The sequence below is a fragment of the Impatiens glandulifera genome, chromosome 5 (genome assembly GCF_907164915.1).
Source record: "Impatiens glandulifera chromosome 5, dImpGla2.1, whole genome shotgun sequence".
Classification (NCBI taxonomy): domain Eukaryota; kingdom Viridiplantae; phylum Streptophyta; class Magnoliopsida; order Ericales; family Balsaminaceae; genus Impatiens; species Impatiens glandulifera.
Window position 1 is genome coordinate 8,874,392 of NC_061866.1, and position 15,134 is coordinate 8,889,525.

Sequence of the window (15,134 nt, forward strand, 5' to 3'; positions counted from 1 at the left end):
GGATTGAATTTGTAGTTAGGGAGAAAAATACTCATTTAATTTGTATACTTCTTCTTATTATTTTTTTAAATTAAAGGAGAACTATCATTACAACCCACAATCATGGCTCCCCGCTTAAGCTCAAAGTATTTTCAGATGAAATCGAACCCGTGACATTTTGGTCTCTTAAGTCAACTCTTATCACTGGACTACCTTGGTGGGGTACTATTTATCTATCTATCTATATATATAATGATGTTTAATTTCAAAAGTGTTCGGATTGTCGAGTTAAGAGTTGTGGTTAATTTGGATATATATGTGACAGTAAATTGATACTTAGGTCAGATTGTAGGTTGACCCATCCATAAACGATTAAAAATAAAATTAAAAATGTTATATATATATATATATAAACTAATCTACTTTAGAGTTTTGGTGTGGCACTACAATATTTTATTTTATAAAATTACTATCTAATTTTCTATTTTTTTCAATTTAATTTATTATATTAAATTTGTACTTAGTTTTTCTCTTGGACTTTTTTATATTATTACATTTTTAGGCCGAAATAACCAAGTGGGGCTTCTTATTCGGGATTAATTGCAATTTGAGACCTCTTATTTTGAACCTAAAAAATTAGGGCTTCTTATTGGGGTCATTTACAATTTGGGATATCTTCTTTTGAACATCGCAATTTAGAGCTCCTTATTGGGGTCATTTGTAATTTGGGACCTCTTCTTTTGAGGGTTACAATTTGAGGTTCCGCATTATCAAGTTTGTACAAAACGGGGTTTTTACTAACGGACATGGACGTCCGTAAAAAAAAGTATTACGTGGTCTTTAAAATAAAATAAAAATTAACAGTGACACATAATTCTAAATGTCCTAAGTCTGACTCTACTTAATTTCATCACTAGGTGAATAAAAGGAGAGTTAGGGTAGGGTGAGGGTAGTCTATCGTCGTAAGGTGAAGGGTAGGGGATTGTCAGGTCGAGAGTTGTGGTTAATTTGAATATATATGTGAAAGTAATAGATACTTGGGTCGGATTATGGGTTGACCCGTCCATAAATTTAAAACGGTTAAAAATAAAATTAAAAATGCTATATGTATATTTCGAACTTGCAACCTAACAAAACAAGTACAACCCTTTAACTAAGTGTGATGGGATGTGGTTTGTCGAGGGATAATATGCCGATATTAATTGAAAGTGGTTAAAAATATGAATAAAAAATTTGATTGACTAAAGTGTGAGATTACAATGCTAAATGTTAAAAAATATGAATCAAATATTTGATTGACTAAAGTGAAAGTGTAATAAAATTAAAAATGTTATATGTATAATTTGAACTTGCAACCTGACAAAAACAAGTACAACCATTTAACCAAGTGTGATTGAGATGTGATTTGTCGAGGAATAATAAGTCGGTATTAATTCAAAGTGGTTAAAATATGAATAAAAATTTTGATTGATCAAAGTGTGAGGTTACGATGCTAAATATTAAAAAATATGAATCAAATATTTGATTGACCAAAATAAAAGTGTAAGGTCATGAAATGAGAGGTGCATTCGAAAAAAAATATGTGATGAGATATGCGAGAAATAAATTGTTTTATAGAAGTAATTAAAATATGGAATGAGAATGTTATATTTTTTATTGAATATATTATTGATTTATTAAGATTTTTAAACATTGAATACATATTAATAATATTTTTTATTAAATTTATTTTTATCTGTATGCATTGCACGAGAATCTTCCTAGTTATTATAGTTGTGCTTCGAGAGGTGTGAAGTTTGAGCTTGATGCAAATGGCTAAAATATCTTCTGCTTTATATGATTATCAATCAAATAAAAAATTATTTTTTGTATCCTCAACTCTCATACTATGGTGGGGTAACAATTAGGTTTTTTTGGTATGTTGAGAAATATCATTATTGCTGCACTCAATGCTTTTTTTTGCATAAATTTCACATCGGTTATTTTTTATGTATCGCAATGACCGATTTCTTCCCTTATAATCGGAAAAAAAAATTAAGAGGGAATTGTCTAATCTTGTTCCTCCTCTAATAGTTAATACTTCAATGTACTTTAATGGGAGTTTTATGAAAAAACAAAAAATGTATTCATTAATGTTTAATTACTGAATTACTTTCAGCGATATGATTTGAGTTCGCTTAAATAATGAAAATCTAATTCTAGGTTATGTTTCAGGAAAAATTCACGTCCGTTAGATGAAGTTAAATTGTGACATATATATTTGAATTATCAAAATTTTAGTCATTTTAAACTTTTCTCAAAAACACCAAAAGTTTTTCTCCTTATTTTAAAGAATCATTTTTCGTTTTTTCTAATTAATTAGTCACATTTATAAATGTAATAATATTTAAAGATATTTTAGACGTTTTTTCTAAATCGATTTTTTTTTTCGAGATATAATTATTCTAATTTGTCGAAAATTTTACAAGAGATCAATTTGTTATTTTTTTTATATAATTTCATAACAATATGTACGATTTACGAAGTTTTAAATTAAGTATTTTTTTTAGATATATGTATCTAAAATGTCTATACAGACTAAATGTCTTACCATATGTATAATGTATGAAAATAATTGAAAAAATTGAAAAATATGGGAATTGTTATTTTATTTTTATAAATGTAGTAAATTAATTAAGAGAAACAAACTAATATATTTTAAAATTGAGGAATATGTTGTTCTTTCATTTTTAAAAAGTCTTTTGTTAAAATTATAATAGTTAAAGATCTCTACCATAAAAATTCAAAAATTGAGACCCTCTAATGAAACCCACTCAAACTCAAATAACAATTATATCAATAATTTATGAATGAAAATAATGATGAATAACTATATATTTCATGTAACAAGACCCAATATACAAAAATAAGTAAAAAATATTAAATTTTCTTTCTTCTATCATGAAAATAAATAAATAAAAATCCTTGAATTAGTGTGGAAAGAATAATAAGAAGGGTTTGTTTTTTGAAAATTGAGAGCTACGAGTCTCCATAAGAACAAGAAGGGTTTTGGTGATGGTTTAGACTTTAGAGCTTAGGATTTAGGGTTTGTTTTCTGAAAATGGTAAGGGAGGATAGAAGATAAACAGAAGCCGAAGAGAGAAAAACAGCAGCAGCAAAGAAAGCCAAATCCATTCCAGTTATCAACGGTATGTTGTTGAACTTATCGATCAATCCCACTTGAAGCATCAACATCAAAGCATGTCCAATCCTTGCCTTAGCTTCTTCAACCGTCTTCATACCCGCCCAACTCGGCGAAGAAGAAGACGACCCACTTGATCCTACAAACATCCCATGAAGTCCCATAGCCAAAACCAACATTCCCGTTCCCATCAGAAACATGTCTGCATCATATCATCAATCAATTAACAGTCTATGTCTTGCATCATATGTAGAAAAAGTAAGTGAGAATAAATAATACATACCTAGTGCTTCAATTAGCAAATGCACGACATGTCCTTGAATTTGATGATCAATTGTATGAGATAATGAGTTGAAGTTATGTACATACGATTCAATCATCAAGAAACACCCCTGAAATCAATTCATAATCTGTTCATCCTCCATCAATAATAATACAACTCGATCTCACCAACAATAATGTTCAAAATATTACCTCCAGAAAACATAAGAAAGAAGCAAGCATAGATCCAGCAACAGCAAACATGGTAAAGAAACGACAGTCCAGAATCCCCTACATCCAAATTTAAGAACAAAGATATCACATCCATCAATTCGATTCTCACTCAAAACGTTTATGGGTAAAGAAAAAAAAAATACCCTTTCTAGAAACATCTGGACATGGAACTTCTTCTTGATTGGTTTTCTTCTTCTCTTTACAACAACCATCTTCATCTTCTTCAATACCAAGATTCCTTTATTCGTCACATTCGCCAACAAATCAATCAAATTGGATAATCCCCACTTCACTTCATCTGAGACAACTACAATACTCCGTTCAGTCGCCGCCGCCGCCGCCGGCGGCGGCCTCTGTTTCTCCTTAATCTCTCCGCCGGCGCCGGAAAACCCAACAACTCCGTTTAATCTACTATCGCCTCTAATCGTTCTTGTGGCAAATGGGACAAGCTTAGATTTGTTAAAGCATGAACAAGAAGAAGAAGAAGAATGGTTAGAGACACCCAGCTGTGTTAATCTGGTGGCTGCCATTTTTTCACTGGTTATTCTTCAAATCAAAATTGGAAAATTTATACCCATTAGAGAGAAAGAAGATTCGAAGTATATTTGAGAGATGATTTGTCATATTGCAGGAGCTTTCCATCCCTTTTACACATACTTTTTCCATTCTTGCGATTAGCATTCAAACTTCAACAGGCTTGGGCCGTGTGGGTCCAGGAAGATTGTAAGCCGGACACGTGTCACTTTGAGATAGTTTTCCACGGCGTCGGGAATTTTTGGAGGGTGGAGAAAGATGGAGAATAGTCCTAGGTACGTGAGAAAAGGTTTAATTCTAAAGTTTGAGGATTAATTTGTTCAAGTTTTAAAGTTTGGGGGAAGGTTTATTATTTGTTTCTATTGTGGGTTGGCTGACAGCTATATATGAATTTTACTTTCTTTTTCTCTTTTTATTTATTTAATTTTGTTTTGAATTGCTTCTTCAACATACACGTGGGCCTTTAGGTTTATATGGTCTATTTTATTTAAAAAAAATGTATTATTATTTTTTGTTTAAAGAAAAATATTGTATTTGAAATAATGGTCGGTTAGAAATAGTTGGAGGTAGAGTGGAGTTGAATTTGTTTATATATATAAAAATAAAAAATGTTATTAAATTTGTTTATATATATATAAATTAAAGTATATTTCATAATATTATTTTATCTAAATTAATATTCAAATAAAATATTTAAAATAATAATAACTTTTAAATAAATAAAAAAGTTTCAAAAACTAGCTAGGGTTTCCAAACCATGCTAATTATAATTAATATGTTTATGATTTAAAAATAAGAAGTATTTTTTATTTGATTCTTAAAGTTTTACTATTTTAAAATAGTTTAGATAAATGTTTAAGCTAATTATTATAACTATGAAATAATTTAGAATGAGATTTAAAATAGTACAAAGTTAAAATAAAATAGGTAACAATATTGTTAATATCACTCATAATTTTGTTTGATTATGCATAAAATGATGTTGTTGTTAATTGTTATGTAACTAGTTTTATTGTATGAGTTTAGTTTAAGAAGTTTTTTTTTGTTTTTTTTAAATGTAACTAGTAATATTTTTTATTTTTTTCTTAATAAAAAGTTTATTATTTTCTTGAAAAATAAATTAATAAATATTATAAAATAATATATATATATATATATATATATATAAATAAAGAGAAAATAAGAAACTATTATAAATAAATAAAAGTAAAGGAAGAAAAAATGGTATTTTTTAAGTTTGCATTTTGAAATCATTTTTTAAAAATAAAACATGGGAGTAATCGCTCAATATTTTATTTTTTAAAACATAAAATTAAGGGGAGAAGATATTTGAAAAGTTTGACTGATATTTTTTAAAAAAGAACTAATTAGGTCAATGAATCTCATTATGGGTGGCAATTGGGGAAGATAGTTCAATTTATAGCTCTCAAAAGGTCCCCACTTCACAAATTGGCAAAATTTGATTTATTATTATTTAGAAATTCATTTCAATCATGAGCTAGATTTTCTTCCTAGATTTTTTATTTATTTATTATTATTATTATTATTATTATTATATTTTTCTCTTTTCAATAATAGAAAACTAGCACCAATTTAATTTAAAAGATTCTTACTAAAAGTTTAGTAAAAATAGAAGGTGTAACATTAATTTTTTAGACAAGATTTTTTGTAAATCAAATATTTTTAAAGTTTATTTTTATTATATTAATAAATAAGTTATAATTATATATTTATGAAGTGTGATGCTAATTCTATTTACTTTAAAATATATATATGAAAATAATAACAATTTTATTTTTTCAAACACATGCAAAATTTTAACAACTCTAAATAGCTAATTTGATGTTGTTGTTTTTATTTAAAATTTATCGATCATATATTTTTTAATCATTTTAATAACTTAATTTATTAATCAAATGTTTAAATATTTTTACTTTAATTTACTATATATATATATATATATATATATTAATAATACAATCAACTAAGAACCAAAATACCTAAACTAAAATTATACTATATATATTTGACAAATAAATAAATCTCCCATAATTTATAAACTAGACCTTAAAAATTCAAGATTTGTATATTTATTCACAAAATCTTGTATGCATTCAAATTGATCCCAGTTTTAAAAATATGATTACTAGTTTCCTTAAATATCAATGAGAAAAAAATAATAATTTGATGCCTAATTTAAAAAGATTTCTAAAGTGGCAGGCCTATAGGATCGATTAATTCAAAATTTATAATTTGAGTATATCGATTTATTATTGGGTTAAATATTAAACTTATCTCCACAAAAAAAATGTTTACTTTTTGTCATATCAAATTATAATACGGTGTGATTTTTATTTTGAATGAAAGACCTAACCACTAGACAATGAAAGTAAGTTTGTATTAGAAATGATAAACCTTTATTTTCATGTTTGAATAACTTTTGGATGGTTGCATTTGTTTGTGTATGTTTAATTAAGATCGAGGCTTTGGTTTAAGATCGGGACAAGTAAAAAAAAGACATGCAATCTCGTTTTGGTTTGGTCTGGCACTTGATCGTGTTCCTGATATCCGAACCGAGAAATTTTGATCATGATCCGTTTTTCAACCTAGGCCACCAAGAGAGATAGCTGTTTGAGGAAAAAAAAGGGAAAAAAGGGCTCTCAAGGTATCGAATAGAATAGAGGACCTCCCTCCCAAGTCCCAACTAAGCCTCGGACGAAAGTGATGCATTTTGTTTAACAAATAACTCATCAAACATTTCCTTGCCAAGGCAAGGACGTGGATGCGTCCAAAGTCCAAACCCGCGACCAAGGACAAATCTATGTAGGGACTCGGGTGGGTTGAAGTCCACCCCGAATTTATTTATTATTATTTTTTTTTTGACATTACCTTTAATTTCTTAAAAAACTTTAATATAATTTATTGTTTTTTTTTTTACTAATTATTAAAAAAATGATAAAACTTTACTTTTATATACTTATTTTTTTTCAAAATTTTCTAATTATTATTTTAAGCCCACTCTAATTTTTTTCAAGCCCACTCCAGTTCAAAATCCTAGGTCCGTCCCTGCCCGCGCGACCGTTTTACGAAAATTACAAACTCATTTATTTATGATATCAAACAAAACATTTTTAAACTAACATTTTAATTTTTTTTATTATTATTATTTAGTCTGACTTTAAATGAATAAACACCCTAAATATATTATTTAGGGTAAAAGTTTTTGTGTTTGTGTTTGTTTAACTTAGGCTAATTATTATCTTAACTTATTCAAATTTAAAATTAATTATTTTTGAAAATTTAATAATTTAAAAAATAGTTATTTATAAATGATAAAAATTGAAGTGAAAAATGAAATGTCTACCCATCCCACACTCATGAACCCTTAGCTTTCATTCAAATCATTTCTAATGCAATAGTAGAGTTAAGATTTAGAATTTACCGAACTAAAAATCTTTATACAAAATTTACTCGGGCAATAATGATAAAAATAATATAAAACAAACAACAAAAATCTACCTAATATATTGTAACTATTTTCATTTAATGACTGAGAAATCTCTATATATATAATGATGCTTAATTTTTAAAGTGTCCAGATTGCCGGGTCGAGAGCTGTGGTTAATTTGGATACTTGGATCGGATTGTGGGTTGACCCGTTTTTAAATTTAAAACGGTTAAAAATAAAATTAAAAATGCTAAAGGTATGTTTCGAAATTGCAACATAACAAAACAAGTACAACTCTTTAACCAACTAAGCTACAAAGACTTTATATTTTAAATTCAACACCAAATTTCATAAACGCGGGACGTTTTAATATTAATATAAGTTCAACTTTTTAACTAACTAATCTATATATATATATAATGATGCTTAATTTTTAAAGTGTCCGGATTGCCGAGTCGAGAGCTGTGGTTAATTTGGATACTTGGTTTGGATTGTGGGTTGACCCGTTTTTAAATTTAAAATGGTTAAAAATAAAATAAAAAATGCTAGAGGTATGTTTCGAACTTGCAAACTAACAAAACAAATACAACTCTTTAACCAATTAGGCTACAAAGACTTAATATTTTAAATTCAACACCAAATTTGATAAACGCGGGACGTTTTAATATTAATATAAGTTCAACTTTTTAACTAACTAATCTATATATATATATAATGATGCTTAATTTTTAAAGTGTCCGGATTGCCGAGTCGAGAGCTGTGGTTAATTTGGATACTTGGTTTGGATTGTGGGTTGACCCGTTTTTAAATTTAAAATGGTTAAAAATAAAATAAAAAATGCTAGAGGTATGTTTCGAACTTGCAAACTAACAAAACAAATACAACTCTTTAACCAATTAGGCTACAAAGACTTAATATTTTAAATTCAACACCAAATTTGATAAACGCGGGACGTTTTAATATTAATATAAGTTCAACTTTTTAACTAACTAATCTATATATATAATGATGCTTAATTTTTAAAGTGTCCGGATTGCCGGGTCGAGAGCTGTGGTTAATTTGGATACTTGGGTCGGATTGTGGGTTGACCCGTTTTTAAATTTAAAACGGTTAAAAATAAAATTAAAAATGCTAGAGGTATGTTTCGAACTTGTAACCTAACAAAAACAAGTACAACTCTTTAATCAACTAGGCTACAAAGACTTTATATTTTAAATTCAACACCAAATTTAATAAACGCGGGACGTTTTAATATTAATATAAGTTCAACTTTTTAACTAACTAATATATAATGATGTTGAGTAAATGGATACTTGGGTCGGATTGTGGGTTGACTCACCCATAAACTTAAAACGGTTAAAAATAAAATGAAAAATGTTATCCGTAATTTTTTTCACGATTTTTTATAATATTACTCGTGTATTGCATCAGTTAAATGCTAGTGATTAATAAGGACCATATTTATGTTATTATTGCCATTGTTATAATAATGTATTTTTTATTACCCGAACTATACCTCGGGTGTAGCCTGTTCCAGTGAGAATAGAAACCATCCAATCAATAGAATCTTAATATTATATTTTGTTATTTTCCAAATGTAATAATTATTTACTATAACTATAAAAAAATAAAAAATTATAAACATTTTCAATCAAAATACTAACTTTCTTAACCCAAAAAAGTAATATAAATTTATAATCAATCATCTAAATTTATGAATAATCATCCTCTATTTTTTTTTTAAACTAAAAAAAACAATTGAGATTTCCAGAGAATGAGAGAGGTGAGGCGAATATTAAGGAAAAAACTTGTTAATGTCATGTTTTCCACACACGTGTGACTTCATGATTGGCCCCCATCTTCTTGGACCTTCCTTCTCTACTTTTATTCAACAAACGCATTCACTCTCTCCCGCCATTTCTTTCTTCTTCTTCAACCAAAAATCAATTGTTTGTTTGATAAATTGTATGATCCAACAGATAATCTTGTTTTTTTGAAAAACGAAAAAACAAAACAATTCTCGTACGCAATGAGTGAAACCGATGAAGAATTCCAAACCAGAAACAGCAGCTTCTCTGCGTTCGACCACGCCCGTATGAGCACGGAAGGTTCTCCAATGATGATGTCTCCATGGAACCAACCATCTCCCTTTGCCAAATCCCCCTGGTCCCAATCCGATGACCCAGACCCCACCGGTACAACCACCCCACAAAACAGCCTCATCGGCTCCCTGGTCCGAGAAGAAGGTCACATCTATTCCCTCGCGGCTATCCGAGACCTCCTATACACCGGCTCCGACAGCAAGAACATCCGTGTCTGGAAAAACCTCAAAGAATTCTCCGCCTTCAAATCAAACAGCGGTCTAGTCAAGGCCATCATCATCTCGGGTGAGAAAATCTTCACCGGCCACCAAGATGGGAAGATCCGTGTCTGGAAAGTCCAACAAAAGAATGAGAAACTCCACAAACGAGCCGGCACCTTACCCAAATTCATCGACATCTTCAAAGCCTCCATCCGTCCCAAGAACTACGTCCAAGTCAAGAAGAAACGAACCGGCCTTTGGATCAAACACTCCGACGCCATCTCCTGTCTTAGCCTAGACATACAGAACGGCCTCCTCTATTCAGCTTCATGGGACCGCACCTTTAAGGTATGGAGACTCCAATCATCCAAATGCCTAGAATCCGTCAAGGCTCATGACGACGCCATCAATGCCGTGGTAGCAGGTTCGGGCGATGGAAACCTCGTCTTCACAGGTTCCGCGGACGGGACAGTTAAAGTTTGGCGTAGAGAAATGCTGGTTAAAGTAACCAAACATACATTATCAAGCACCCTTCTGAAACAGGAAAGTGCTGTAACCGCTCTAGTCGTTGGTGGTTCGGATACGGCTATCTACTGCGGTTCATCGGACGGTTTGGTGAATTTTTGGGAAAGGGATAAGGAATTGACGCATGGGGGTGTTTTGAAAGGACATAAGCTGGCAGTTCTATCTTTGGCGTCTGCTCGAGACATTTTGTTTACTGGTTCTGCGGATAAGACTATTTGCGTGTGGAAGAAGGAAGGGAAGAGTCATACTTGTTTATCTGTGTTGAGCGGGCATACAGGTCCGGTTAAGTGTCTGGCGGTTGAGGCTAGTCAGGACTCGAAGGAGGATGATCGTCGATGGGTGCTTTATAGTGGAAGCCTTGATAAGTCTATAAAAGTTTGGAGTGTATCTGAGCAGCCACCTGATATTAATCCAATGGCTGCCATGCAACAAGAAATGACTGACTATGATATCTCCTGGTCCTCAATTCCTTCAACCAAGTTTTAAACAAATGTACTTCATTATACTAATCTAATCATTAATTTGTAATTAGTTAGGATCAAATTTTCATCATCCTTGTAAAAGGGTAAATCAAATTTATCAAGATTAAATTCAGGATATCTATATATATGCATCCATCATTAACAAGATATAGAACAAATTGAAGGCATCAATATAAAATGAATTCGAGAACCAAACCAGGTACTGGAGAGTTTACTCTCATTGAGAATTTTTGCGTGAATGTCTCTTCCTTATTGCATGACGTGTATTAGAACTCTGCTCTCCCATTCGAGCACTTCGGCTACCAACAGAATTCGGGTCAGAATCCATAATGTTTCTTGAATCTCCCCCTTCAAGTATTCGGAGGACCTAAAATTCATAAACAGTACTGATATTAGAGCATATCAATAGTCTTTTTTGGAAAAAGTGATAAAATTTTCATTTGTTCAAACAGAATCACGCTTTGTATGAGGAAAAGAACGTCAATGACATTCCAACAACATTATCAAAGAAAAGGCACTATGTACATAAGGTCCAGGTTTTAAACATGAAACCAACACTATGTGCACTTATTCTGTTTCAAGTCATTAACATATCAATAGTTATTATTTGTTTATTTGCTATATTTAAGGGTATGTTACCCTATTACTTAAACTCATTTTGTGTTGTTCTTCATATTACTCTTTGCTTTGTTTTTCTCTCAATCTAATCAACTAAAAGTTGTGATTTATGAAAAGAAATCAAGAAGAAAAAGGAAATCTTGTAGTAGAGAACCTTTGACATGGGTGGTCTAGATTCAGGATCAACTTGCAGGCACAAGAATGAAGCAAGACCCATGGCTTGTTGCTCACGGGGCAAGCGTTTGAGTTGGTCAGATGGCATGCACCAGTGAATTGGTTGTTTATCTATGTTTGACAGCAGAGGGCCAGATTCTAGTACCGACGGGCTGCAAAAACTACCCTCTGTAAGATGATGACCCACGTGACATTTCAAGGCGATGCTCCTTTTACCCGTGATTAGCTCTAACAATATCAATCCAAAAGCGTAAATATCAACCTTTTCTGTTATTTTCCCATTAGCATAGTATTCTGGTGCAAGGTACCTGAATTATATGCAATTGTTCATGAGGTTTCATCAAAGAGATCTAAAATATATAACATTTGAAATGTTGAATTACCCTGAAGTACACTCGACTCGTTCATCATAGGGATCCCATTCAGTATACAGCCTAGCAAGTCCAAAATCAGCGACCTAAATATAATAAACATCGTTAGGTGAATTAACAAAACAAACAAAGAGAAGTGACTACTTTTGTTTGTGAAGGAGACACCTAACTAAGAATCCATCTTATAATCTGTATTTGTAGTCAAATTTATAAGAAAGGCCAATGGAGGAAGCCAACAACAGATTTGATGCATCAACAGTTCATACCAATATACCGATCCAAAAAGGCTCGACAGGCGAAATTATTCCATACTGGTTGTATCTGTTTCTGTAACTTTCGACGTGAACTATATGGTTTTAATGAAATTTTTGTTTAAAATGGTGGGTAACAGAAACAGGCTGGTGAAACCAAAAGTTCAATTATTATAAAAATTTGGATGAGAAACAAGGAGGATCATTTTCTATATTCCTTCTTGATTGAGAAGAACCTTGTGCAACTATATGCTTGTGCCACAAACAGAAAATGAGACAAGAGTGGGATAGGAGAGTACCAGCGGTTCATAATCGTGAGTTAGAAGAATGTTTTTAGGTCGTATGTCTCTGTGAACAATACAACCAACTCTGCAATCCTCATGAAGATAACGTAAACCCCTTGCTACTCCAATAGCTATCCTTTGTCGCGAATGCCAATCAAGAGAAGCCCTACCTACAATGATAAAAAAAATAACTTGTAATGTAAAGAGAGGAAGAGAAGCACAAGAACACGCAGTAAAAATTATTACCATGCAAATGAAAGTCTAAGGAGCCATTGCATATGTACTCATAAATTAGTAGTCTATCTTCACCTTCCACACAAAATCCAATCAACAATACAACATTCCTGTGTTGTGCACAGCTCAATATCCACAATTCTCTAAAGAAGTCAGAATCTTGTTGGGACCCGACAAATTTCCAAGTCTTCACTGCAACTTTAAGACCATCCCTCAGGATCCCTCTATGAACTGTTCCAGACTCTCTGTCAACTAATAAATTTGTATTTGAAAACCCATCAGTGGCTTCCCTCAGTTCTTGATAACTAAACCGTCTAGGAGGTTTTCCGAAAGAAGGAGATGTATTTTCACACAAAGAACACAAAGGAGGAGGTACAGACGATGCTCTGCTCAAAGACACAACCTCTCTAATGCTTGACTTCAAAAAGTAGTCCCCTTCATCTCCATTAACTCGATTAACCGGGTTTAAGTTCTTTTGCTTATTGTTTGCCCTGCACTTTCCATGAATTGTTCCTTCGAAAAGTGGATTTTTCTCGTACACAACCAAAAGAGAATTGGCATCTTCTGGGCTGGCTATTTTGTCTTCTGTAATCCGTATGTATGGAGGACTGTTCTCTCCAGGGCTGCTAATGGGAGTGGAATGCCTCATTCTGTTGCTGTGTGATTCTTCTCTAGCATCTAAATCTGGAGAAGATGAAGCAGAAAAGAAAGGGGTCTCAAGTCCATCTGACCATCCTAAATTGAGTTTTAGAATTTTCGGTTGAGAGCCCTTCATCATGACAATGTTACATTGAAGCTGATCGACACAATGCTTTTGTTCATGTTTCAGTTTCCTGTTATAATGTAGCATAGTGAATGCCAGAAGAGTTGCACTAGGTTGAAGATAAAGTAATAGACAAGAAATAACGAAAACTAATTTTGTATTACATTACTTGTCTAGTATGACCCAGTTCACTTCACGGCTTTTCGCTTCAGCTGCTACAACACCAATGGACATTCCAGATATTACCTTAATTCTAACTCTAACCTACACAGTAAATATATATTATCAGTTCTATTCATTGCCATTGTACAGATCAACGATGATCAAGATGAAAAGGTAGACATGAACTAGCAGCTTTCACAACATGACAGAAATGAAAAAGTAAAGAATCATAAACTTTATTCCAGTCCATGTGAGTTTTGATTTCCAAATCAATTGAATTTTGTCTTGTTAGCTCTCAGATCCCGACAAGCTCTAACCCTACTAAAACCCTGTCAATTCAACTGATAAATAAATTATTCCTGATCATACTTTTTCAAAATGGATGGATTAGAGGCTCTTAATCATGATCATCGTCTGAAGTAGCAGATTTATTAATTAGGTCAAGCAACTATGCTAATTCAATTTCAGACTCGGACGTGGACGTGGAAAAACATGGAATTAATTACCTCAATTTGATCGTGAAGTTGAAGCACCATCTGAGAACAGGACTCCGAGATCTGAGATATCCGATCCGGTAACATATCCTGGTCGCCAGAACTACAATCTCCGGTGAGACTTGGGAAATTCCAAAACCGCCTTCGCGCTGAACCATGGCAATCAATGTTCAGTGAGATGATGGAGGAAGTAGGAGAGTTCAGTTAACGATAGGATGATGAGAAGAATTACCAGTTTTCTGAGCGGAGAGGACGGCGAGCATGATAATGCAGTCGCCGGGTCGAACGACGTGTGTTAGAGCCCAAGTCAAAGCGGTCTTGGAGATAACCTTCTCGGCTTTGACAGCGACCATGACTTTCTCCGGCGCAGAGTCACAGGCGCGTTGTGTCATCTCGAATTTTCTGAAGCAAAACAAGTATCTAGAGGAGATGCTAAATTCTTAATTCCTGTGTCTGACAGTCAGTCTCTGCAAATAAATGTCAGATTCTCCGCCATTGTTATGGCAGAAAGCTTAGATAAGTAAATCAAAGCGAAGAAATGGGAGAGCGAAGACTGAAACGGGTGGTTGGCCAATTGGAACTATATGTTGCACGTTCCTGTAACCGTAATTACGCCTCTAATCCGCTACTTAACTATATTTAAGTATATTTAAGTAATTGAAACGTCAAATTTATGATTTTTTTAAGTATCGGATTTGCCTTGTTTTCATTTTCATCACTCATAGTTAATTTTACGGTTTGTTTTCTTTGATTCCGCATCCTATTTAGTCGGATCGGATTGATTTTTTCGTCTCGAATTTTTATAATTTGAATAATACTTTCAACTAACGGGATCGT

At 32.2% G+C, this 15,134-nt stretch overlaps 3 protein-coding genes across 3 annotated transcripts; 1 reads left to right on the forward strand and 2 right to left on the reverse strand.

The window, feature by feature from the left end:
- Positions 1 to 2,853: 2,853 nt before the first annotated feature.
- On the reverse strand, positions 2,854 to 4,250 carry LOC124940353. The gene is made up of 4 exons (XM_047480865.1): positions 3,799 to 4,250; positions 3,635 to 3,712; positions 3,444 to 3,552; positions 2,854 to 3,362 (listed from the first exon to the last, which is right to left on the reverse strand). Exons 1-4 carry the CDS (start codon positions 4,183 to 4,185, stop codon positions 3,046 to 3,048), a joined length of 891 nt encoding a protein of 296 aa, XP_047336821.1. The 5' UTR covers positions 4,186 to 4,250; the 3' UTR covers positions 2,854 to 3,045.
- A 197-nt stretch (positions 4,251 to 4,447) lies between these two features.
- On the forward strand, positions 4,448 to 10,951 carry LOC124938978 (protein JINGUBANG-like). Its single transcript, XM_047479498.1, has 2 exons — positions 4,448 to 4,478; positions 9,617 to 10,951. Exons 1-2 carry the CDS (start codon positions 4,448 to 4,450, stop codon positions 10,948 to 10,950), a joined length of 1,365 nt encoding a protein of 454 aa, XP_047335454.1. The 3' UTR covers position 10,951.
- On the reverse strand, positions 9,574 to 14,823 carry LOC124937935 (inactive protein kinase SELMODRAFT_444075-like). Its single transcript, XM_047478272.1, has 8 exons — positions 14,530 to 14,823; positions 14,310 to 14,446; positions 13,811 to 13,905; positions 12,891 to 13,711; positions 12,660 to 12,814; positions 12,122 to 12,195; positions 11,719 to 12,046; positions 9,574 to 11,313 (listed from the first exon to the last, which is right to left on the reverse strand). Exons 1-8 carry the CDS (start codon positions 14,687 to 14,689, stop codon positions 11,164 to 11,166), a joined length of 1,920 nt encoding a protein of 639 aa, XP_047334228.1. The 5' UTR covers positions 14,690 to 14,823; the 3' UTR covers positions 9,574 to 11,163.
- Between the last annotated feature and the right edge of the window lie 311 nt (positions 14,824 to 15,134).

What these genes read in the sequence shown, in the direction of transcription:
- LOC124940353 (XM_047480865.1), bottom strand. Translation starts at nt 4,185, where the DNA reads ATGGCAGCCACCAGATTAACACAGCTGGGTGTCTCTAACCATTCTTCT. An exon ending in CTTTCTTATGTTTTCTGGAG is followed by an intron (nt 3,553 to 3,634) that starts GTAATATTTTGA and finishes AATTGATTTCAG; the next exon opens with GGGTGTTTCTTGATGATTGA. An exon ending in TTTGCTAATTGAAGCACTAG is followed by an intron (nt 3,363 to 3,443) that starts GTATGTATTATT and finishes GATATGATGCAG; the next exon opens with ACATGTTTCTGATGGGAACG.
- LOC124937935 (XM_047478272.1), bottom strand. Translation starts at nt 14,689, where the DNA reads ATGACACAACGCGCCTGTGACTCTGCGCCGGAGAAAGTCATGGTCGCT. An exon ending in CTTAGACTTTCATTTGCATG is followed by an intron (nt 12,815 to 12,890) that starts GTAATAATTTTT and finishes TTATCATTGTAG; the next exon opens with GTAGGGCTTCTCTTGATTGG. An exon ending in CTCACGATTATGAACCGCTG is followed by an intron (nt 12,196 to 12,659) that starts GTACTCTCCTAT and finishes TATTATATTTAG; the next exon opens with GTCGCTGATTTTGGACTTGC.
- LOC124938978 (XM_047479498.1), top strand. Translation starts at nt 4,448, where the DNA reads ATGGAGAATAGTCCTAGGTACGTGAGAAAAG. An exon ending in TCCTAGGTACGTGAGAAAAG is followed by an intron (nt 4,479 to 9,616) that starts GTTTAATTCTAA and finishes ATGATCCAACAG; the next exon opens with ATAATCTTGTTTTTTTGAAA.